At 46.2% G+C, this 26,385-nt stretch overlaps 1 protein-coding gene across 2 annotated transcripts in view; it reads right to left on the bottom strand.

Annotated features, from left to right (window-relative positions):
• MLLT6 (MLLT6, PHD finger containing) overlaps positions 1–12,286 on the bottom strand; it is a 96,547-nt gene extending 84,261 nt beyond the window's left edge. Inside the window, exons 1-2 of one of the 2 annotated variants that reach the window (XM_073572508.1) lie at positions 12,082–12,286; positions 6,576–6,655 (exon numbers count right to left, since the gene is read on the bottom strand). In XM_073572508.1, coding sequence (XP_073428609.1) covers positions 6,576–6,655; positions 12,082–12,259 — 258 coding nt within the window. In that variant the 5' untranslated portion in view covers positions 12,260–12,286. The remainder of the gene's footprint in view (positions 1–6,575; positions 6,656–12,081) is intronic. The other variant, XM_073572509.1, reaches the window with a different exon arrangement.
• Positions 12,287–26,385: the final 14,099 nt, after the last annotated feature.

Here is a 26,385-nt window from a genome sequence, read left to right as displayed (position 1 = left end):
AGAGACATACCCCAAGCAACTTGCAGCTGTAATCGCAGCAAAAGGTGGCGCAACAAAGTATTAAGTTAAAGGGGCCGAATAATATTGCACGCCCCACTTTTCAGTTTTTGAATTTCCACAAAAAGTTAAAATAACCAATAAATTTCGTTTAACTTCACAATTGTGTTCCACTTGTTGTTGATTCGTCACCAAAACATGGATTTTTGTGAGTACTCACCGTAAAATCCTTTTCTCCGAGACGCTCATTGGGGGACACAGAGACTGTGGGTGTGTGCTTCTGCCGTCTGGAGGTTGACACTAAGTATACAAAAAAAGAGTTAGCTCCTCCTCCGCCGCATACACCCTCGCCCCCAGACCGGGCGTAACTCAGTTTAGTGCATAAGCAGTAGGAGAACGCGCCTTAAATTCAGGCAAGAAATTATACGTCTGGAAAAGGGACCACCCTGATCCTTACATAAAGATTTGTATAACTCAAAATAAGTAAATGCCAACTGGCTAATAGGGTGGGTGCTGTGTCCCCCAATGAGCGTCTCGGAGAAAAGGATTTTACGGTGAGTACTCACAAAAATCCATGTTTCTCCTTCGTCTCATTGGGGGACACAGAGACTGTGGGACGTTCTAAAGCAGTCCCTGGGCGGGATCTTAGCTCACCCAATCCATGCTATTTTGCGCCCCTGATTAGAGGTGCGCAACTGCTGCCTGGAGAATCTTTCTTCCCAGGCTTGCATCCGAGGATGCCTGGGTATGTACGTTATAATGTTTGACAAACGTATGCAAGCTGGACCAGGTAGCTGCTTTGCACACCTGTTCCGCTGAAGCTTGGTGTCGCAGTGCCCATGAGGCACCCACTGCTCGAGCCGAGTGTGCCTTGATCCCTGCCGGAACCGGCGTGCCACTGATTTCATAAGATTCTTGGATCGTCAGGCGAACCCATCTGGCCAAAGTCACTTTGGACGCAGCGAGCCCCTTCCGCCGCCCTTCTGGGATCAAGAATAGAGAGTCTGTCCGGCGGAAAGGTGCTGTCCTTGTCACATACCTCCTAAGAGCTCTTACCAGATCCAAGGTGTGCAATGCCTTTTCTACCCTGTGCACCGGTGCCGGGCAAAACGAGGGTAAGACAATGTCTTCGTTGATATGGAATGCAGAGACAACCTTCGGCAAGAAGGGAGGAGCTGGCCTTAAAACTACCTTATCCTTATAAAAAGTCAGGAACGGCGGTTTACAAGATAAAGCCGCCAATTCCGAAACCCGCCTAATAGACGTAATAGCTACCAGAAAAACGACCTTCCTGGACAGGTAAGGTAAGGAGACTTCTTGTAACGGTTCGAAAGGAGGCTCCTGAAGGGCCCTGAGCACCAAGTTCAGGTCCCATGATTCCGTCGGCGCCTTATAGGGGGGTACTAAATGTGCGACCCCCTGCATAAACGTCCTAACCTGCCAGACCGAAGCGACCTTTCGTTGGAAAAGCACCGACAGGGCCGAGATTTGCGTTCTGAGCGAACTTGGAGCCAATCCTGCGTCCAGCCCTGCCTGCAGAAAAGCCAGTACGTTGGGGATCGAAAAAACCAGAGGAGCCACTCCGCGATCCCTACACCAACGGAAAAAAACTTCCCAAGTCCGATGATATACTCTCGCCGAGGAAGGCTTTCGGGCACTCACCATCGTGGCCACCACATCGCGCCTGAATCCTGCCTGTGTTAACAGCCAAGATTCAATGGCCACACCGTCAAACACAGGGCCCCTAAGTTCGGATGGTAGATCGGACCCTGGGACAGCAAGTCCGGCCGATCTGGGAGACGCCAGGGTACGTCCACCACTAGCTGAACCAGATCTGCATACCAGGCCCGCCGAGGCCAGTCTGGGGCCAGCAGAATTGCTGGAACCTTCTCTCTCCTTAACTTTCTGATGACTCTTGGAAGCAGAGGTAGCGGGGGGAACAAGTACGGGAGACGAAACTGGCTCCACGGAAGCACCAGAGCGTCTGCTGCGATTGCCTGCGGGTCGAGGGATCGAGCGACGAACCTTTGTACTTTGGCGTTCTCTCTGGATGCCATAAGGTCCACGTCTGGTGTCCCCCACCGTTGGCAGATCTGTTGAAAAACCTCGGGGTGCAGGGACCATTCCCCTGCCGCGACCCCCTGTCGGCTGAGAAAATCTGCCGCCCAGTTTTCGACTCCCGGAATGTGCACCGCCGAAATTATCACGTGGTTCTTCTCGGCCCAACGCAGTACCAGCCCAACCTCACGCATGGCTGCTTGGCTGCGCGTGCCCCCTTGATGGTTTACATACGCTACTGCTGTAGCATTGTCCGACTGAATGCGCACCGGCCGGTGTCTCAGCCAACACTGAAACTGTTGCAGGTCCAATCGTATTGCCCGTATCTCCAGAATGTTGATCGGGAGAATTACCTCCCGAATGGACCACCGCCCCTGGGCTGTGTGACCCTGGAAAACTGCTCCCCAACCCTGCAGGCTTGCATCGGTCGTCACCACCAACCACTGTTCCGGGGGAAAGGGTTTCCCCTGGACCAGAGACGAGTCGCGAGTCCACCATCGGAGTGATCGTCGGACCAGCGGAGACAAATTGCACCGATGACTGAGGGATAGCAGCCTTCGGTCCCATGCTGACAAGAGCGCATGCTGAAGCGGACGGAGATGGAACTGGGCAAACGGGATTGCCTCCATCGCCGCCACCATTCTGCCCAACACACTCATGCCGTACCAGATGGATCTGGAGCCCGGCTGTAGAAGGTTCCGTACCCCCTGTTTGATCCTTCGCGCCTTGTCCTGAGGGAGGATCACCAGCCCCCGGGAGGTGTTGAAAACCATGCCTAGGAATACGATTCTCTGGGCTGGAACCAAGGACGACTTGTTCCGATTGATCAACCAGCTTAGACGGGCCAGGGTATCCAGCGTGATACTGACATTCTCCTGGCACGCCTGAAACGACGGCTCCTTTACCAAAAGGTCGTCCAGGTAAGGTAGTACCGTTATGCCCCGAGCATGCAGGATGGCCATAACCACCGCCATTATCTTCGTAAAGACTCTGGGAGCAGTGGCCAGACCGAAGGGCAGAGCAACAAATTGAAAATGTCGCCCTCCGATCGCAAAACGCAGGAACCTCTGGTGTGGAGGAAAAATCGGAATGTGCAGATATGCATCCTGCACATCGATCGAGGCCAGGAACTCCCCTGGATCCATGGCTGCAATGACCGAACGGAGGGATTCCATCCGGAACCGCCTGACTCTGATGAATTTGTTCAGGATTTTTAGATCTAGTACTGGCCTTACTGTCCCGTCTTTTTTGGGGACCGAAAACAGGTTGGAGTAAAAACCTTGTATCTCTTCGCTTTTCGGCACTGGGACGATGACCCCGTTGCGCTGTAGCGTCATTATGGCCTGTAACAAACCCTCTGCCTGCGATTCTGTTCCGGAAAGCCGGGAAAGGAAGAATCGTCGTGGCGGGAGTCCGATAAACTCTATCTTGTACCCGGACGATATCAATTCTGCCACCCAAGCGTCGCGTGCCACTGCGACCCAAACGTGGCTGAACCTTAGTAGGCGTCCGCCTACTCTGTCGTCCGTAGGTACGAAGCGCCTCGAGTCATTTTGCTGGAGGCTTTTGGGATCTGGCCCCCCTCGTTCTGGGCAAACGGCCTCGGCCTCTACCCAGCGGATTGGCTCTGTAAGAGGTTTGCCTTTCCCTAAACTGACCATCATTTGCGGAGGTGGATGTTCTGGCCGAAGTCCCCCTCCAGGGGTTACGAAAGGGCTGGAAACGCCTCTGTGTCTGCCTAAATGCTGGCCAAGTCCTCTGCTGCGGGAGGAAACTACTCCTCCCCCCTGTGGCTTCTGAGATAAGCTTATCAAGCTTCTCACCGAACAACCGATTGCCCTGAAAAGGCAATGAGGTCAAGGATTTTTTGGAGATAGAATCCGCTTTCCACAATCTCAGCCATAATGCTCGCCTAACGGCGATCGCATTTGCTGCTGCCACAGCAGAACACTCGGCCGCGTCCAGAGAGGCGCTGACGAGAAAATCACTTGCCACTGATATCTGATTTATCAACTCCAAGACCTCCGCAGGCAGATCTCTGTTTTGGAGGGCATTATGCAGAGCATCCGCCCATGAAACCATGGCCTTAGCCACCCAAGTAGCAGCAAAGGAGGGGGCCAGGGCCGACCCCGCTGCCTCATACACCGAGCGGGCAAGCCCCTCTATAAGGCGATCAGTTGGGTCCTTGATAGAAGAACCGCTGGGTATCGACAATAGCGATCTTGATGCTAAACGTGATACCGGTGGGTCCACTACTGGCGACTCCACCCATCCTTTATGGAGTTCAGGAGGAAACGGATACTTTGCTTGCAGCGCTTTTTGCATTGCAAAACGATTATCCGGGTGTTCCCTATGTTTCTGGACTAGCTCCTCGAACTCCGGATGCGTGGCAAACCTTCTATGCGGTCGCCTGGTCTTTTTGAAGGAGACCTTGTGACCTGAGGCCGTGGACACATCGTCCTCGATCTCTAATGTCTGGTTGACTGCCTCAATGAGGCTGTCCACCGAGTCTTGGTATCCCAGGCTTTCTGGATTCCAGGCCTCCTCCTCCTCCTCGCCCTCATCCTGCTCGCTTCCTGAGCTCGGCGACGGGGAACGAGATGCCCTAATACCCGCCGCCGAAGCCCCAGAGGGCCCGGCCGACGGGGAACGAGCTCTCTTGCCGTGAGCTTGTCTGGTGCTGGAGCGGCCTCTAACGGTCGGAGGGTCCTGAGACGTGGACGAGCTGTCTTCCGCTGGCAGACCACCATCCTTGTCCCTGCCCGGGCCTCGAAGAGACTCAATTGCCCTTGTAAGGGACATCATAGAGTGTGATAAGGACACCGCCCATTCTGGGGGGTCCTGACCTCTGGGCTCTGAAACAGTGGGAGGCTCCTGGGCTCGCTCCGACTCGCAGGCTTCACAAAATTTACCCGGCTGCGCCTTAGGCAGCCTGACCCCACAGGTAACGCAAACAGCGTATAGGAAAGAGTGAGCTTTCCCTTTGCCAGACATATTGCAAGGTAGGGTAGGAGGAGGAGGATAACCCCTTCCTTGACTACTAGTGCGGCACTCGAAACGGGGTTGCACTCACCCACCGGTAATGTCCCACCTTGCGTCTCCTCCACGGGGCGTGCGGCGTTACTCACCGGGGCACTTGCGGCGCACTCCGGGAGATAGGCGGCGGCTTCCGGCCGCACTTCGGCGAGGAAATGCGAGGAGAGGAAGGAGGGCGGGAGCTCCCCGGTAACTGTGCGCGCCCGCCGCTCTCCGCCCCCGGAAGTTAGTGGGCGGGGCTTCCGGCTGCCCCCGGAAGTCGGCGGGCGCGCGGAACTCCGGACCTCCCCATACAGCGGGGACCGCGGCCGCCGACGGGGCTTCTGGCCGCACTCCACGTGCGGCGTTCGAGAGAGGGGGGGGGCCTTCCGGCTGCCCCTGGAAGCCGGCGGGCGCGCGGAACTCCGGACCTCCCCATACAGCGGGGACCGCGGCCGCCGACGGCACTCCACGTGCGGGGCCGCATTCCACGCCCATCAACAAAGGTGAGCCGGGCCGCCGTGAGGGCTCTCTTGTGGTGCTCTCAACCCCATCCCTGGGCAGGGAGGGGGAGGCTACTGCATCGGTAAAAACCTTGACTCACCTGCGCCTCCAACTCCACCCCTGGTCTCACTACCTAGGGGTGGTAGGGGCATTAATGAATTCCCACGTTGCAGGAGAGGAACAACGTGGAGGATCACTCACACGTGCTCGCCCGTTGGGGTTCATGGGGAAACCGAATCCTCTTATCAGGATGCGTTGCCGCCTCTTTAAAAAAAAAAAAAATAACAAAGAAAAATGGTTGTCTGGGGAAAAGTCCCAGATGTGTCCCTCGGTGCGGGAGAGGAAACACGTGGAGAGCTACTCACACGTGGTCGCCCGTTGATGATTTGGGGAGATCGGACCCTCTCTATAGGATCCGTCGCCCCTATCTTATCTTCATAGAAAGGGAAGGAAAAAAAAAAAAAAAAAAACTAGTCTGGAGCTCCAGACTACGTGTGCCTCCATCAGACACTAAGCAAAAAACTGAGTTACGCCCGGTCTGGGGGCGAGGGTGTATGCGGCGGAGGAGGAGCTAACTCTTTTTTTGTATACTTAGTGTCAGCCTCCAGACGGCAGAAGCACACACCCACAGTCTCTGTGTCCCCCAATGAGACGAAGGAGAAAATTTACATTTGGTATCTTAATGTTTGAAGCATGATATGTGGGAAAAGGTTGAAAAGTTCCAGGGGGCCGAATACTTTCGCAAGTCACTGTATACCAGGATAAGGGATATTAAGTACAGAATTGACCACTTTTGCTTACATTTTTTTCCTCTAATTTCCTCCTTTAAAACCTAGGTGCATCTTATAGTCCGAAAAATACGGTAATCCCATGACTGCTCTGTCAACCCAGCTCCCAAGAACAGCAGCCTGTGCCGTGTCAGTGGATTTCCAGGGACAGGATGCATCTGCTGACAGGATAGAAAGACACTATAGTGGGCACACATACATATCACTACTTACCACCCTGGCGGCTCTCTCCTGTGACTCACACTTCCGACAGAACCACGGACCTGTTGGCACCTGTACAATCCCATAGCATGCTGGAAGGAGAGGGAGAAACATTACAAGATCAAAAAGAGAAGACAAAAATCAATATAAAGTCAATATGTGCACCCACTGCCAATCACTAGAAGGGGCAAAGCAACATTAGATCAGTCCGGCAGCGTCAATCTCTCCTTGGTGATGTCAGGGGGCAATTGCTGTCCACGGGCTTATTATGGTATTGCAGTACAGCGTGGTTAAAGGGGTTGAACAAAGTTAGTTGTAATCAATAGATCTTGGAATAATAATAAGTTCCACAATTGGATGTGTTTACAAAAATGTTCCTGTGCCAAAATAATTTTATAAATGTGCCCCTGCTGTGTACTGTGTAATCGCTGTGTCTGACCATGTAGAGTTGCTCCAGTTCATAGTCAGCACATACCACTGCTCCTGGACAAGGGTGGAAGAAAAAGAGTGTGCAGATATTACAGCAAATCTTTCTTTGTTTGAAGTAACACTTCTTAAAAACATACAGGGAAATGCTTTACCTCACAAAAAGAATCAGCTGTGCTACCTGTACACTATATTGCTTCCTCCCCTCCCCAGGAGCTGTGGTATGATCAGACCATGTTCCTGTACGGTCAGACACAGCCATTACACAGTACACAGCAGGGGTGTCACGCCGTGCTCACCTGGGGGCGGGACCTCGGTCCCGACGTCATCTCTTCCAGAGCCGCGGTCACTCCGGGGGTCCCGTCGGGTGCGCACAGGCAGCTCTCGTCCCCGGGTCTCCTCCTACATGTCACGTTTGCGCTTGCGCGCTCCTGTCAGTGCTGTATAGGGCTCGGTCCTCTCTATGGTAATGGAGGACCTGACCCAGAACCTGTAGTGGTCATGTGCTTTCTGGCTAGGTCCTGACCCGGAACCAGTAGTAGTCATGTGCTATATCAGACGACCTCCCCCTAGGGGAGGTGCCTGATTATTGTTGTGCTTCCTGGCTTGGTCTGCCGTGTCCCTGCCTGGCTGTGCGCTGTATTCAGGTCCCCTGCCTTGCACTCTGTTGTGCCTCTTGGCACACGCTCTGAATCTGCACTCTGATTTGTACTCGGTTGTGCCTCCTGGCACACGCTCTGACCCTGTGTTCTGTCTCGTACTCGGTTGTGCCTCCTGGCACATGCTCTGACCCTGTACTCTGTCTCATACTCTGTTGTGCCTCCTGGCACACGCTCTTACCCTGTACTCTGTCTCATCCTCAGTTGTGCCTCCTGGCACACACTCTGATTCCGTGCTCTGTCTCATACTCAGTTGTGCCTCCTGGCACACACTCTGATTCCGTGCTCTGTCTTATACTCAGTTGTGCCTCCTGGCACACACTCGGACCCTGTTCTTTGTCTCATACTCTGTTGTGCCTCCTGGCACATGCTCTGATCCTGATCCTGTACTCAGTCTCTTACTCTGTTGAGCCTCTTGGCACACGTACCAATCCTGCGCTCTGTCTTATGCTCAGTTGTGCCCTCTGGCACACACCCTGCTCCTGTACTCTGTTACACCTCTTGGCACACCTGCTGCCTGACTCAGTGCTCTGACGTGCTCCTTGCACGCATCCTGCTTCACTCACACCCGGACGAACTAAGTCTCTGTACACCACGTGTTCCCGTGTCCACGCTTTACACGTTCCTGCAGACACACTCACCCACTCGTGTCTCCTGTGAGCCGGCTGCCTGGTGCCAGCAGTCGTGGTGCCTCACCCCCTGGGGCTTGCCCCTGACACTCCCTGTATAGGGGGTGGTCTTCACTAGGTCAGCTCGCCCTGGGAGGGTTGGTGTCACGACCCAGAGGGTCCACTCCAGGAGTCGTCACAAGGGGCACATTTACAAGATAATCTCAGCACAGGAAGAAAAAAAATTAAACATCCAACTGTGAAACATTATTATTTCAAGATCTAGTGATTAAAATCAACTTTAAAATTAACTTTGTTCGTGGGAAAACCCCTTCAAATTCAAAAAAGCGGAGCTTCAATATCAAACATAACCTATGGAGAAGTGTGGCGACATTTCTGGCAAAAGAGACATTTTTCTAAACCTCGACAACCCAATAAAAGGGCTGTCACATCTTTGACAGGAGTGCACCGCTCCCAGCTTGCTGCGAGGTTGGCGAGCTTCTGCTGGACTGACATCGCCGATCTGAACAGTGCGGCCCCCCCGGAACTGCTATATAAGGCAGCATTGGAGCAGCGCAGTGATCCTGAACCTGGCTGGATTGGAAGCTAACAGTGTTCTTTTGAGATCTGAACAACTTCAAGGTCGTGTATAGACGCTCTATTGGAAAAAGATTGTAAGCACTGCACATGTTTGACCACCTCTAGTGGACTGCAGCGGTGGCCAGTATCCTAGGCAACGAGCAATACATAAAAGTTCAAAATACCTCTGCTCTTGAGAACAAAGAGGATTTTAATAACAAGCAAATTGCAAAGGTGCATTACAATTTTAACCTTTAAACGGATTTCTTCTACACATAAATCACCCCCCATAGAGGTGCAGCTTTCAAAACACAAACCATGCCTTGATCTACAAGTCAGAGTGCTGTGTACATCATACAGCGCTGGCTTCCCGTAACGTGAACGACAGCGATAAGTCAGTCATATGAAAGCCACATCCGCTGTCAGGGACAAGTAACCGCATAGGGCAACCACACAGCGCTCAGTGAGCTCTCCATAGACACGTTCATGAGTCGTCTAAGGCCTCTTTCACACTTCCGTTTTTTACAATCAGTCACAATCCGCCCGGTTTTGAAAAAAAGGATCCTCAAATTTGTTTTGAGGATCCGTTTTTTTCCCATTGACTTGCATTAATGGCGGATTGTGACGGATTGCTGTCCGTTGCATCCGTTTTTTGTGAGGATCTGCCAAAAGTTGCTGTCCGTCACCATCCTCAAAAATTTTAAAACGGAGCTTGTAACGTTTTTTTCTCTGGCGGATCCTGCAAACACTGATTTAACCAGAATTTCTTTCTGGGTGCCGGACAAAACACAAAATTCATTCTTTCTTTCTCTCTCTCTCTCTCTCTCTCTCTCTCTCTCTCTGGATCCTGTGCCATCCGTTCACATCAGTTGAGAACGGATCCGCTTGTCCGCCTTTTTGGCGGATTATAACTGATGCAAAAAACTGAAGTGTGAAAGAGGCCTAAGTAATAAGCAATGACGCCGGACACATCTTCCTCCGGATATCACCTACAGGCTGGCACTATGGAAAGTAAGATCAGTCTGCAGATTTCATCCCCGAGATCTAGACACTCATTATGGTGAGTGTCTGAGCGGTCCTACAGTCAGGTACTGGCCCAGGAGGAACATCTGAGCACAAAGCTCATCCTTCTCACACATGAACACATCATGTAAGCGATCACAAATCTGTACAGTAATGAGAGCCAGCACAAATCTGTACACAGCACCATCCGCACAGTGATGACAGCCAGCACAAATCTGTACACAGCACCATCTGCACAGTAATGAGAGCCAGCACCATCTGCACAGTAACGAGAGCCAGCACAAATCTGTACACAGCACAATCCGCACAGTGATGAGAGCCAGCACCATCTGCACAGTGATGAGAGCCAGCACCATCTGCACAGTAACGAGAGCCAGCACAAATCTGTACACAGCACCATCTGCACAGTAATGAGAGCCAGCACAAATCTGTACACAGCACCATCTGCACAGTAATGAGAGCCAGCACAAATCTGTACACAGCACCATCCGCACAGTAATGAGAGCCAGCACAAATCTGTACACAGCACCATCTGCACAGTAATGAGAGCCAGCACAAATCTGTACACAGCACAATCCGCACAGTGATGAGAGCCAGCACAAATCTGTACACAGCACCATCTGCACAGTAATGAGAGCCAGCACAAATCTGTACACAGCACCATCTGCACAGTAATGAGAGCCAGCACAAATCTGTACACAGCACAATCCGCACAGTGATGAGAGCCAGCACAAATCTGTACACAGCACCATCTGCACAGTAATGAGAGCCAGCACAAATCTGTACGCAGCACCATCTGCACAGTAATGAGAGCCAGCACAAATCTGTACGCAGCACCATCTGCCCAGTAATGAGAGCCAGCACTAATCTGTACACAGCACCATGTGCACAGTAATGAGAGCCAGCACAAATCTGTACGCAGCACCATCTGCCCAGTAATGAGAGCCAGCACAAATCTGTACACAGCACCTTCTGCACAGTAATGAGAGCCAGCACAAATCTGTACACAGCACCATGTGCACAGTAATGAGAGCCAGCACAAATCTGTACACAGCACCATCTGCCCAGTAATGAGAGCCAGCACAAATCTGTACACAGCACCTTCTGCACAGTAATGAGAGCCAGCACAAATCTGTACACAGCACCATCTGCACAGTAATGAGAGCCAGCACAAATCTGTACGCAGCACCATGTGCACAGTAATGAGAGCCAGCACAAATCTGTACACAGCACCTTCTGCACAGTAATGAGAGCCAGCACAAATCTGTACACAGCACCTTCTGCACAGTAATGAGAGCCAGCACAAATCTGTACACAGCACCTTCTGCACAGTAATGAGAGCCAGCACAAATCTGTACACAGCACCTTCTGCACAGTAATGAGAGCCAGCACAAACCTGTACGCAGCACCTTCTGCACAGTAATGAGAGCCAGCACAAATCTGTACACAGCCCCATCTGCACAGTAATGAGAGCCAGCACAAATCTGTACGCAGCACCATCTGCACAGTAATGAGAGCCAGCACAAATCTGTACGCAGCACCATCTGCACAGTAATGAGAGCCAGCACAAATCTGTACGCAGCACCATCTGCACAGTAATGAGAGCCAGCACAAATCTGTACGCAGCACCATCTGCACAGTAATGAGAGCCAGCACAAATCTGTACACAGCACCATCTGCACAGTAATGAGAGCCAGCACAAATCTGTACACAGCACCATCTGCACAGTAATGAGAGCAGCACAAATCTGTACACAGCACCATCTGCACAGTAATGAGAGCCAGCACAAATCTGTACACAGCACCATCTGCACAGTAATGAGAGCCAGCACAAATCTGTACACAGCACCATCTGCACAGTAATGAGAGCCAGCACAAATCTGTACACAGCACCATCTGCACAGTAATGAGAGCCAGCACAAATCTGTACACAGCACCATCTGCACAGTAATGAGAGCCAGCACAAATCTGTACACAGCACCATCTGCACAGTAATGAGAGCCAGCACTGGCTGATGACACCTAGGTATATACAAGTTACTGACACCTCATTACTATATATGTAAATAGCCCGTATCCCATTATTAACCCTTACTAAGTAGTCAGCTCCCAGTACTGCCCATCTCCATACACCTGATTCGTTCACCCGGACAGTTGCCCCAAAGGTGTCTATCTACCGCCCCTTCTGTCAATACTTGCCCCTCCCCCAGGACGCGTTGCCCCACCTTGGTGCACCGCCACATTGCACCCGTGACCGTCACAATAAACCAGTGGGTTCTCGGCCCAGCCCCTCTCATCCGAGCACACGCAACAGCCTCCAACCATCTCCTTCATCCTCCCATGGAGCCGCCGCCACTGCTCTCCCCGGGGCCGGGCGGCCGACCTGCCGGGGCCAGTACGCATGCGCAACCTGCTCCTCTCACCCCGGGCAACGACCATAGTGCTAGGGACACGACGCATGCGTACAGACGATCACTCGGTACAATAATATTGCGCATGTGCGTAGTATTTTTTTTTTTCTAAGTACAAAAGCATCGGCAGTAGCCAAGGTTGTATCGCATATGCGCATGCGCAATACGTGCACGTTGGTTGTGGCTCATGGTAAAGCCGAGTGTGTGGATGAGCACGCGCCACTGTACAGATTCAGTGTATATGTATGATCCAGGACTCCACTCTATGTACAGGCTCATCGTATATCCGAGAGCCCCAAGAAATAGGATTATTTGGAGGGTGCACAGTACATGCTGTCTATGTATAGGACCTGTCAGTATCAAGCAGCCATCAACACCGGTAGCACCTATCTTCTCTCTATTCAGAAATGGATTTCCCCTTTAAGAAAGTTGCAGTTAAAGGGAATCTGTCACCATGACTTCACCCCCAAACTATATATATTCATATGTAGCTCTGTCAACGACAAGCTCAGAAGTACCTTTACATGGCCAGTTTGTTTCTCTATTACTGAGAAATCAGCAACTAGATATGCAAATGAGGCTGAAGAGCTATTTGTAGATCTGAATCCTCCGTCACTCCAGCTCTATTCCCCCTCCTGCTTGACCAACAGCTCCTTTGCCTGCTGTCACACATCATAGAGGCTGTCCGTCAAGCAGGAGGAAGCCGCTCTGGGTGGAGAACAGAGCTGGAGTGACAGAGGCTTCTGATTTACAAATAGCCCTTCGTCCTCATTTGCCTATCAACACAAACACTGATTTCTCAGGAATGGGGGAACGGAGTGGCCATGTAAAAGTATTGCTGGACTTGTCTTTGCACATATAAATAGTTTGGGGTGTAAAATCCTGCTGATTCCCTTTAGAGCTGTGTTCCCACAATGAGCTTTTGATGTTGCAGATTTTCTGCACCTATTACGGTAACTAATATAGGTTACTTGCATTTTATCAAAAATACACAGAGTAAAAAAAAAAAAAATCACACGAAAAATGCTTTGTGGAAACAGATTTTGTTGCAGACATTTCTGTCACTGAATTTTGTCACTGGGGAAAAAAAGATTTCTCAATATTTTTTCCACAACATTAGGCCTCATATGTCAGAACAGGCCTCGTTGCCCATAGCAACCAAGCACAGAGCAGCTTTCATTTTACCTCACCTGTGTATAAGCTGGGCTTTGGCTGCTCTGGATAGTAAAAGGCATTCATGTGTCCAACATATGATACTATTTCCTCATACATTTACCTCACAGAAACGTAGTCCTGATATACAGAACGGTTCTGTAGTAATGATGTAATGTATAGGCATTAATGTACACAAACACTGAAGTCACTGCTATAATACTATTACCAGGTTATATTTGCTCGCACACATCCCGGTGTGGTCCTGTTACATTCACAGGAGGTTTCCACTAAGCTACAGATAAGATTGTGTTTAATGCTTATCCAATATGTCTCATGCATCAACCCTGCTGGCTACGACTCTCCCTGCGCCATAATCCTCCGTGAGAAAGTGTGCTCCATTTTATTTACATGTATTTACGTCAGGGGAACAAGCCCCAAGGGACAAAACACTATAGAAAGCCTTTTATCACCAATATTACCATTATACTAAGGAAAAATAATGCCGCCATACTGTGACCACAATCATATCTACTACATAGTGAAAAAATAATATTACCAATACTTCTAGAGCACAAACGCATACAGTACAAAAAAAAACATATTCTCAATAATATTGCCACACTGTGACCATAACTATTCCCGCCACATATATATTACCAATACTTCTAGAGCACAAACGCATACAGTACAAAAAAAACATATTCTCAATGATATTGCCACACTGTGACCATAACTATTCCCGCTACATATATATTACCAATACTTCTAGAGCACAAACGCATACAGTACAAAAAAAACATATTCTCAATAATATTGCCACACTGTGACCATAACTATTCCCGCTACATATATATTACCAATACTTCTAGAGCACAAACGCATACAGTACAAAAAAAACATATTCTCAATAATATTGCCACACTGTGACCATAACTATTCCCGCTACATATATATTACCAATACTTCTAGAGCACAAACGCATACAGTACAAAAAAAAACATATTCTCAATAATATTGCCACACTGTGACCATAACTATTCCCGCTACATATATATTACCAATTCTTCTAGAGCACAAACGCATACAGTACAAAAAAAACATATTCTCAATAATATTGCCACACTGTGACCATAACTATTCCCGCTACATATATATTACCAATAGTTCTAGAGCACAAACGCATACAGTACAAAAAAAAACATATTCTCAATAATATTGCCACACTGTGACCATAACTATTCCCACTACATATACAGTCATATGTAAAAGTTTGGGCACCCCTATTAATGTTAACCTTTTTTCTTTATAATGATTTTGGTTTTTGCAACAGCTATTTCAGTTTCATATATCTAATAACTGATGGACTCACTTATATTTCTGGATTCAGATGAGGTTTATTGTACTAACAGAAAATGTGCAATCTGCATTTTAACAAAATTTGACCAGTGCAAAAGTATGGGCACCCTTATCATTTTCTTGATTTGAACACTCCTAACTACTTTTTACTGACTTCCTGAAGCACTAAATTGGTTTTGTAACCTCATTGAGCTTTGAACTTCATAGCCAGGTGTATCAAATCATGAGAAAAGGTATTTAAGGTGGCCACTTGCAAGTAGTTCTCCTATTTGATTCTCCTATGAAGAGTGGCATCATGGGCTCCTCAAAACAACTCTCAAATGATCTGGAAACAAAGATTATTCAACATAGCTTTTCAGGGGAAGGATACAAAAAGTTGTCTCAGAGATTTAACCTGTCAGTTTCCACTGTGAGGAACATAGTAAGGAAATGGAAGAACACAGGTACAGTTCTTGTTAAGCCCAGAAGTGGCAGGCCAAGAAAAATATCAGAAAGGCAGAGAAGAAGAATGGTGAGAACAGTCAAGGACAATCCACAGACCACCTCCAAAGACCTGCAGCATCATCTTGCTGCAGATGGTGTCACTGTGCATCGGTCAACAATACAGCGCACTTTGCACAAGGAGAAGCTGTGTGGGAGAGTGATGCGAAAGAAGCCGTTTCTGCAAGCACGCCACAAACAGTCGCCTGAGGTATGCAAAAGCACATTTGGACAAGCCAGTTACATTTTGGAAGAAGGTCCTGTGGACTGATGAAACAAAGATTGAGTTGTTTGGTCATACAAAAAGGCGTTATGCATGGAGGCTAAAAAACACAGCATTCCAAGAAAAACACTTGCTACCCACAGTAAAATTTGGTGGAGGTTCCATCATGCTTTGGGGCTGTGTGGCCAATGCCGGCACCAGGAATCTTGTTAAAGTTGAGGGTCGCATGGATTCAACTCAGCATCAGCAGATTCTTGACAATAATGTGCAAGAATCAGTGACGAAGTTGAAGTTACGCAGGGGATGGATATTTCAGCAAGACAATGATCCAAAACACCGCTCCAAATCTACTCAGGCATTCATGCAGAGGAACAATTACAATGTTCTGGAATGGCCATCCCAGTCCCCAGACCTGAATATCATTGAACATATGTGGGATGATTTGAAGCGGGCTGTCCATGCTCGGCGACCATCAAACTTAACTGAACTGGAATTGTTTTGTAAACAGGAATGGTCACAAATACCTTCATCCAGGATCCAGGAACTCATTAATAGCTACAGGAAGCGACTAGAGGCTGTTATTTTTGCAAAAGGAGGATCTACGAAATATTAATGTCACTTTTATGTTGAGGTGCCCATACTTTTGCACCGGTCAAATTTTGTTAAAATGCAGATTGCACATTTTCTGTTAGTACAATAAACCTCATTTGAATCCAGAAATATAACTGAGTCCATCAGTTATGAGATATATGAAACTGAAATAGCTGTTGCAAAAACCAAAATTGTTATAAAGAAAAAAGGTTAACATTAATAGGGGTGCCCAAACTTTTACATATGACTGTATATTACCAATACTTCTAGAGCACAAACACATACAGTACAAAAAAAAACATATTCTCAATAATATTGCCACACTGTGACCATAACTATTCCCACTACATATATATTACCAATACTTCTAGAGCACAAACGCATACAGTACAAAAAAAACATATTCTCAATAATATTGCCACACTGTGACCATAACTATTCCCACTACATATATATTACCAATACTTCTAGAGCACAAACGCATACAGTACAAAAAAAACATATTCTCAATAATATTGCCACACTGTGACCATAACTATTCCCATTACATATATATTACCAATACTACAGAACAAAGCACAAGTTTAACGACCAATAATACCATATACTAGGCCAAGCTAATACCGCCAAACCCTAACCAATACTGTGTCCACTACATATAAAATGAATATTACCTTACTTCTACAAAACATTACAAGCTGCGCAAAGACTACTATTACCAACAATACCTCTATAAGAGGATGAAATAATACCGCCACACCATAACCACAGCCGTATCCCCACATAGACAACAAATATTATTACCGTACTTTTACACTGTGCAAAAACTAATATTACAATAATACTTCTATACTCAGTTTAAATGATGCCGCCACACCATAACCACAAACATTTCTACACCATAATGAATAGTATTAAAATACCTATACTGTGCAAAGCCAATTATTGCCAATAATACTACTATACGTGGTTGAAGTAATACTGTTACACGATGGTAGCAACCATTTCCACTTTTCAATGAATGAATACTATTACCATACGACTACAAAACAAAACACACTGTATAAAGCCATCGTTTCCAATGATACCGCTATACTAATCCAAAATAAAACCGCTAAACCATAACCAAAACCATTTCCACTACATAATTGATGAATAATGTTCCCAAACTTCTATGGAACAGAACACGCTTTTTTTCAAAGCCAAATAGTGCCAATAATACCACAATACACCTACAAACTGTTCCTACACACGCTCACCATCATGCCACTACCATCTATCCATCCATTTTTTTCTTAAAGTGTTAAAACTTTTCTGTGTGCCATTATAAATGGTTTGACTTCTTCTTGTGATTTTCCAGTGAATGAGAAGACTTCCGAAGTTATCCAGGCCGCTTTCAGACATGCCTCTTTTCCTAACATCACGGGAGAAAAAGCTGTCGGATTTCTGGGGAAAGTCACATATGGTTTAACAAAGTAAGAATGACAGCATTGTTGAATTTTATGAAACGGGTACAATACGCTAAGGGACACTGAGAAGCTTCTCTGAAGAAGCAGAAAGCGAAACGCGTTAGGGGGGTTCAAGTCCTGGTAAATATGAAGTATTTATTCATGATCTGAAATGTTTATGGTAGTCCTCCACTCTTGAATTCCTGAAGGTGTCTCCCTTCTTTAAAGATTGAATTTAATGCACTTTCTATTTATTTCACTGTGGCTGCTATTATATTCCCATATGCCTCCATTTTAACTGGCTCCACTAGATAGAGACATTGTGGACTGTTGATTTATATGGACTTTCTTTAATATACATGTAAAAAAAATTGTGAAAATTGAGCACAATTTCTTCATATAGATTCATACTCTAATTAGTGTTCTAAACACCATCCAATGATCAGTTCATAAATAATTCAGTTTATTAATTTACATTTACCAGTGACATGACTTTTGCAGTAGATTCCCTTTTTAATTGTGTTTTTATGGTTTTTGTCTGAATTATATGTTAATAAAATGTATCTTTTTAATCAAGTCAGTATCCTTTTTGGCTATATGATTTATTTATACTCCCATGAACTTGTAGGACCTTCTTAGGCTATATGTATATAGACGGCAGGTTAAGATCTACCCTCCTTTTTCCAGATCATAAATTAAATTTAAAAAAAATAACATATTTTGAATCGGAGCATCCGCCCGAATAACCACTTCATACTATTTAGTAAGTATCAATCTGAAATGGTAGAGTCATTGATTTTTGGCTAGTTAACTCACCCCCCCCCCCCCCCCCGAAAAAAAATTGATAAAAAAAGTCATACGGACCTCAAAATATGGTAGTAATAAAAATGCAGCTCATATCGACCCAAACAAAAAAGGGTTATAGACCTATGAAAGTGAGGTGCAAAAATCGACAATGAGGACTGCGACTAAGTTGCCCAAGGGCCTGAATAATAATAATAATGACGACAATAATAATAATAATAATAGCAATAATAATAATCACGATAATAATAATGATAATAATAATAAATAATAATAATAATAATAAAAAATAATAGTAAATATAGTACACAGTCCATAAAGATTTATAGTCACAAAAGTCCACCACTAGCAAATCACAAATCCTAGTGCTTGCAATATAGCAGACCTGCCTTATACATGGAGATAGGGCTGATCTCGTAGTTATAAGCCTGATATATTAATGATGGGGTGCGCTCACCCCCACTCTGCGGTGACGGACTCCTGGCTTCTGTGCATCAAGAGTAGCCAGTGAGTAGGTGTGAGGAGCGCTCTCTTCATGAATGCACTATACTCCTAATAATGCGCCGTATATTTGATTGCTCCTATTGGACAAACCACACATTATTTTGGCTATTAGAAGAATGTACCTTTGCACAAATTTGCTGTCTTTGCAACAGGGCGACATAGCCTGCTGACCGATGTAGCCGCTCATTTAGGGTTAATAATACGGATACTAACTAAGGTGCCTCTGCTTCAGTATTCAGATTAGTAATCTATCGATAGAAAGCAGTGAAGTGGATCTGAAGGAGGATGAAGCTGTGGAGATCATGATCAAAAACGTCAGCGCATCTTTCAAAGGAACTCTGAACTACGGATATGGGACCTGATTGTAAGTGGACATGACAATTATAAAATATATTCCATAAATAAATATATACATAGAAATGATATAGAGAGTATGTTTAATATATAAAATATTAGATTATGGGGAGCAGAACCTGACACAATCACGGGTCAACTGATACCTGGTGCAGTGGTCACGAAAAGTGCACAATGTATGGAGCCAAAATATCGCAGCTCTGTAGATTGCATAGTGGCCGTTCTCGGTACTGCAGCTCAGATCCCATTCGTCTCAATGGGAGCTGAGCTTGACCACCACATTTGTACGGCACAGTGGTGTTTCAGCTATGTATACTGTAGATTATACCTAACCTGTGAAAGTGTTTAAAAGTGAACATATCTCTGTGGTCTAAGATGTAATATAATATATTTTATTTGCCATTATTTTCAAAATATAAATGTTAGTAATGTTTCATCTTATATTTAATTTTTAGTGTTCAGGTTGACCATTCTATTGACTTTGAAATCTTTTCCTCCATTGATTTACAAGTGAACACTAAACTCAGTAAGTAAATATCACTCTATGTAAATGTTTTTAGTCTAAATTAATCTTTTTGATATATACTATTTATATACAGTGGGGAAAATAAATATTTGATACACTACCGATTTTGCACGTTTTCCCACATACACTTCACCTGTGAGAGACAGAATCTAAAAATAAAATCCAGAAAATCACATTGTATGATTTTTACATAATTAATTTGCATTTTGAAAAAAGTATTTCATCACCTACTAACAAGAAAGAGTTCTGGTTCTCACAGACCTGTTAGTTTTTCTTTAGGAAGCCTCCTACTCTGCACTCATTACCTGTATTAATTGCACCTGTTTGTACTCGTTACCTGTACAAAAGACACCTGTCCACACACTCAATCACATTCCAACCACTCCACCATGGCCAAGACCAAAGAGCTGTCTCAGGACACCAGGGACAAAATTGTAGACCTGCACAAGGCTGTCATGGACTACAAGACAATAGGCAAGTGGCTTGGTGGAGAAGGCAACAACTGTTGAAGCAATTATTAGAAAATGGGAGAACCACAAGATCACTGTCAATCTTCCTCAGTCTGGGGCTCCATTCAAGATCTCGCAACGTGGGAATAAGGATGATTCTGAGAAAGGAAAGGAATCAGTTCAGATCTACACGGGAGGATCTGGTCAATGAACTGAAGAGAGCTGAGTCTACAGTTTCAAACATTACCATTAGTAACACACTACGTCGTCATGGATTAAAATTCTGCAGGACACTCAAAGTCCACCTGCTCACTCAGCACATGTCCAGGCCCATTTGAAGTTCGACAGCGATCATCTGTATGCAGTGTCGGACTGGGGTGCCAAGGGCCCACCAGTAAAATTGACTTTGGGGGCCCCCTTGTTACCTGCACACAAATATTACACTACCCTTGCTCACAAATTTACCTATAGCAGTATATAATAATAAACTGGCTAGTTTGGTTAATGAATGATGAGATGCTGCTTTTTTCTGTATAGAGTGAATTATGCCAAGTTCTGCCCACACAATGGGATTGGGGGCCCAGATCTGCACAGGGGCCCACCGGGGAATTCCCCTGTTACCCTATGGGCCAGTCCGAGCCTGGCGCCGGAGATCGTGGTACGCGTAGACACTGAATGCATACCACGATCTCCGGCGCCATACTTACCTGAGCGGGAGGAGTGATGCCGTGGTGCTTCTCTTCTCGCTGGAGTCCAGGCAGGAGTTCGGCGTCGCAATCGCACATGCGCCTAGCGCTATTTGGCGCCATTTTACTGAAGACACATTTGCAGTGTGTCTTCAACAATATGGCGCCGGACAGCGCGGTATGGGCATGCCCGTACTCCAGCGCTGCACTCCTCCCCCGGCCTGTGGCAGAACAGGACAGTTCTGGAGCACAGGGAAGAAAGGTGAGTATAAATTTTTTTTTGTATGTGTGCAGTTTAATAGGGGTGAGGGGGACCTTACATATCAGGATAAGGGGGTGAGAGATAGCATGAATACCAGGATAAGGGATGAGGGGACCATGCATGCCAGAATTGGGGGGTGAGGGGACCATGCATATCAGGATTGGGGGGTGAGGGGACCATGGATATCAGGATTGGGGGGTGAGGGGACCATGCATATCAGGATTAGGGGGTGAGGGAACCATGCATAGCAGGATTGGGGGGTGAGGGGACCATGCATATCAGGATTGGGAGGTGAGGGGACCGTGCATACCAGGATTGGGGGATGAGGGGACCATGCATACCAGGATTGGGGGTGAGGGAACCATACATACGAGGATGAGGAATGGGGTGCCATGCATACCAGGATTGGGGGGGTGAGGGGACCATACATACCAGAATAGGGATGAGGAGGCCATGCATACCATTATAGGGATGAGGGGGCCATGCATACCATTATAGGGATGAGGGGGTGCCTTGCATACCAGGACAGGAGGGGGGCAGCACATACCAGATTGGGAGACCATATACCAATAAAAATGCTCACCACCCGGGCATAGAACGGGTTCAATAGCTAGAAGGCTATAACAATTTAGGAGACCCACTGTTTAATAATGGCCCTTTAAGCAGCTTAATGCTGCCTGATGCCCCTGTAAAAATAGGCTCTGTGACTTAAAGAATCCCTCCTTCATAAATGAAACAAGATGGGTCTGCTTATGTGTCACACACCACATGGCCAGCTGGGGTTGGTAAATGTTACAATGACATTTCCTAGTGAATGCATTTGTTTTAGTTGAAAGCAATGTTAAAGTTGAAAAAAAGCTTCAAAAACGCTGCTTCTGCGCATAGCCCAAGTGGGGGAGGAACATTTTGGTCCGGGGTTATTTATTTTGCCTTATATACAAGTAATTAACCTGGAAAGGATGTACCCTAACATATTTCCCAGCAAAATCCGTTTTGGTATGTTTTTTGGTGCATCGGTAAAAATGGCATGAAACTCTGAAAACATTGTTTAAAGCTGTGAACTAGGAGTCAGGAATGCTTCCAGGGGCGATCCCCATGATGTCCCCGTGTCATTTCATCAGTGTTTCCATCATTTTTTAAAGTTTTTAGACCTTAAAAGGACCCCCGGGGGAGATTGCGGTAAAAATGTTCTGGTCTCCCATAGACTTACATTGGGTTCGTTGATCTGTCCGAGTACCCGAGTATTACAATTTGCTTGACCCGAACAACGAGCATTTTAGTGCTCGCCCTTCACTATTAAAAATAATTTTATCATGGATCTTTTCTCAGAACTGGACCCCTTTTTTTAATTAAAGGTTACAGTTCATTTTTGTGTGTTATACTGTACAGAAATGTGTCTGTTTTTCTTCACTGTAAATCTCCCATTTAAGAAGGGCCCACAATTACTCATAATGGTTTAGGTCCGGTGAGGAAGGGGTTGTAGCATTATTCTTTCATCTTTACTGGCAGCCGAGCAGTGGAGACATTGATGCTGCAATGGAGCATTGTCCTGCAGAACAATCATAATTTTCTTGAAATATACAGATCTATTCCTGTAACACTGTATGAAGGAAGAGTCTCCTAAACACTGGTAATAGGTTTGGGACTTGATCTTAAGTTCATCTGCCACCTGAAAAGGTCCATCAAGCTCATCATTAATAATCCCAACCCATAGCTATTCCTCACCTTCACCTTGCTGGTGTCAAAATAGATGTTTGTACCAATTACTTCTTCAACCATTGCCAACTGGTCCATCAAGAGTCGCTCTAACCTCATCAGTCCATAAAACCTTTAAAAAATCTGTCTTCAGATATTTATTGGTTCAGTCTTGATGTTTCACCTTCTGTGTCTTGCTCGGTGAGGTTCAGCCTTTCTTACCTCGGCCATGTCTCTGAGCACTGAACACCTTGTACTTCTGTGTCTTGCTCAGTGGTCAGGTTCAGCCTTCCTTACCTCGGCCATGTCTCTGAGCACTGAACACCTTGTACTTCTGTGTCTTGCAAAGTGGTCAGGTTCAGCCTTCCTTACCTCGGCCATGTCTCTGAGCACTGAGCACCTTGTACTTCAGAGTCACAGACTTCATCATGTCGCTCTATCCCCCTTATCTCTTCCCAGGGCTCATCTAGTGTGCCCCCTTGCTGTTCTGTATCAAGTCTTTCTGTATCATCTGGCTGCCCTCACCGATAAGTTAAGCTTTGGGTGGGCCCGTCTGAGTGAGGGGCTTGGGGCGACTTCAACCTCTGCTTCTCCAGAAGTTATGCTACTGGGAGAGCAGTAAATGAGGATACTTGTAAAGTTTGAGTAGATTAAATTCTCTCATTTTTTTTAGAACTTAAATATTTTACTGTATGCAGAAATCCTCATGAGAGATATTCAGACCCTTCCACAATTACAATAGGTCATCTGGGTATAAGTAAAAGTACCAAACAGCAGTTCTGTCAGAAGAATCGTTCTAGAAGCAGCATTGATGTTCAATATATTTATTTTTGCATAAAAGTTGTTACTAATATGCAAAGATGAAATAAGAAAGTCTGTAGATACAGTAACTTTCTATAGAGAGGAGCAGATGTTGATGATTCCGCTCCTCAGGCCATTGGTTGTACTTGTGCTGTTTTTGCACATCCAGGTCTGGATCACACACGATGGAGAGGAGAAGAGCAGGAATGTGTAACGTGTGATCTGTGTAGATGGAGTTTTCTTGGATTCTTACAGCACCACGATCAACCATATGGCCTTCTGTCTGGCCATGGACAGGTAGATGAAGGAGCAGCCGCTTCTTCATTCTGTCCATGACCCGGTAGTGTCTGTATATGGCCGGGGTCACAATTGCCGCTGTCACTCAAGACTGGAGTTTGTTTCTATGCAGCTGAGCGCTAAGGTCCAAGTGCCGGTGGCAGTGCCGGGTATTGAGACGCGAGACTCGTGCGAGTTTCTTGCAAGGGTGACCCCGGCCTATGGCCAAGTATGAGAAGGAGCAGCCGCTGCCTTCCTTTTGGCCATATCCGGTGGAGAAGGAGCAGCCGCTGTCTTCTCTGTCCATATCCAGTAGTCTTGTCCTTACCACCACAGTGTAAATGAGTCAACCAAATGGCAAGTTTGGCTGAAAGAAGTCCTTCAATTTCAGCCTTTGTTTACTTGCCATTTCGATCCAGAGGAAGGCGAAAAATAACCCCGAGGACTTGTTGTTGGAATAACCTCAGGGGAAAAAAATTCCTTCCTGACCCCAAATATGGCGATCGGAATACATCCCTGGATGTTTGGTGCTCGAATCTACGTGGCTGTTAATGTGGTGGAAGCTCTGTAGTATTTGTCACAGTCCGGTAAATTAGAAAGTCCAGGTAATTGTCTCATCCGATTAATTAAAGCTTCATTCCTCGATGTTGCTGGAATGGGGCTGATTTATATCAGCCTATTACTCCTGTAAGAAAAGAAATATATTCAAAATAAAGAAATGGAAGCGACTCGACACCATCATAAAGTCTGGGCGGAGATCACAATATCGCAGGTTGCACATTTAAAAAAGGGTCCGTAGACCACAGGGGAGCCCAGTTTAATAGACACCAAACTGGGGAAACAATTTCAGGCCAAAAATGAAGAAAAGCGTCACTCGCCGTATAAAAATACTCCTTTATTAATGTCCTGTAGAACATATCGGCTGGTCTCTCTGAACAGCCGCACCTGATCCTTCTCTCTCTACTGATGATATGTCTTAAAGGATGTTATTAAGAAAGTGATTTTTAAAGGTGAGCGCTGCTTTTCTCCTTTTTAAGAAGAGAAATTTACAATTCTTAGAACTGGCGCCTCACATATATACTGTATACTGGGGGATATAATGATGAGGTGTATGGTGGGTATGTGTGCTACTGGGCAGAGGTAACACTATGGATGTCCCTATGTGCTATACTTACATTTTCGTAATGGAACGGTGGTTCGGCTCTGCCGGACTCCACGTCGCTCCAGTTTATGGAGCGGAAGAATGGGCGTTCTCTAATGAACGATGTTATGGCATACCGAGCAGATGGAGTTTTGCAGAGAAGCTGGAAGATGAGAGAGACCATTGATCGTTATATTATGTATTATTACTGATACGTTATTACACAATGTCTATGGACTGTCAGCATCATGTCCTCTATCCTTCCTTATAATCTACCATCATTCTTCCTCACCTAATCCTACTTACCCCTTCTAGGATGTCAAGCTCATCGATGGAGATGCAGGGTGGGAAATATAGGACGTTGTCCAAAGACTCATGGTAGTCGTCCATATCGCCACTGTTATAGAATGGAGACGTCCCCACAATCATCATGTACAGGATGACACCAAATGAAAAGGAATCTGCCAGATGATTGTAGCCTTCTCTATCCAGTACCTGTAGGAACATAAGATAGGAGATGAGCTGAATATTTCGGGGAGGGGATTTACACACAGAGCCTATGAGGACCGGTCTGTGATGAGATATGAGCTGGATACTCGGATTAGTACTCAATCCTACTATCAGCATCAATCATTCAGGGATGCTCCTTACCTCAGGCGCGATGTAACCCTTTGTGCCAACAAGTTCTTCCAAGATGTCATCCTTGCCCACATTCACGGCTGAAGTGCCAAAGTCACAGATTTTTATGTGTCCAGTGCCATCAATGAGGACGTTATGAGGCTTCAGGTCACTGCAGGGAAAAGGAGCAGACACTGATGGTGAGGATAATTCATGAAAAGAACTTTCTACAATAGATATGTAAGGTGACAACATAGATTTATGAAGATGAACTGATTACCGATGTATCACGCCATGTTCATGGAGGAACTGGATTCCGCAAACCATTTCTGCTGCAAAGCGTCTGTGGAGAAGAAAGTAGAGGATGGATCAGTGGTTACACACACTTTAGGACCATAATGAACGGGCAGCAGATTATTATGATTCAGCCTAAGATATTTACCTCGTTGTCTCTATATCGAACTTCATCGATTCTAACATTTGGCTAAACAGATCTCCTCTGGCCATTGCCTCCATGGCTATTATATAATCTTGTGATCTTTCTACAAAGCCCCGCAGAGATGTTATGAAGCGGCAGCCGGCGCCAATACTTAGGACCTTTAACTCTGTAGAGAATGTTTCTTCATCACAACAACTCTTTTCCATGATCTTAAGGGCTAGTAATTCTTTGCTGACCGGATCTGATGCCAAGACGACCTGGAGAAAAATCACAGAAGATCAGGGCAAACTCTCATCTATTCTAGGGATCT

The sequence above is a fragment of the Dendrobates tinctorius genome, unplaced genomic scaffold (genome assembly GCF_039654945.1).
Source record: "Dendrobates tinctorius isolate UK_male_01 unplaced genomic scaffold, ASM3965494v1 ptg000032l, whole genome shotgun sequence".
In the NCBI taxonomy this organism is placed as follows: domain Eukaryota; kingdom Metazoa; phylum Chordata; class Amphibia; order Anura; family Dendrobatidae; genus Dendrobates; species Dendrobates tinctorius.
The sequence above is the reverse complement of the archived record's forward strand: the minus strand, read 5'-3'. Positions and strand labels throughout refer to the sequence as shown.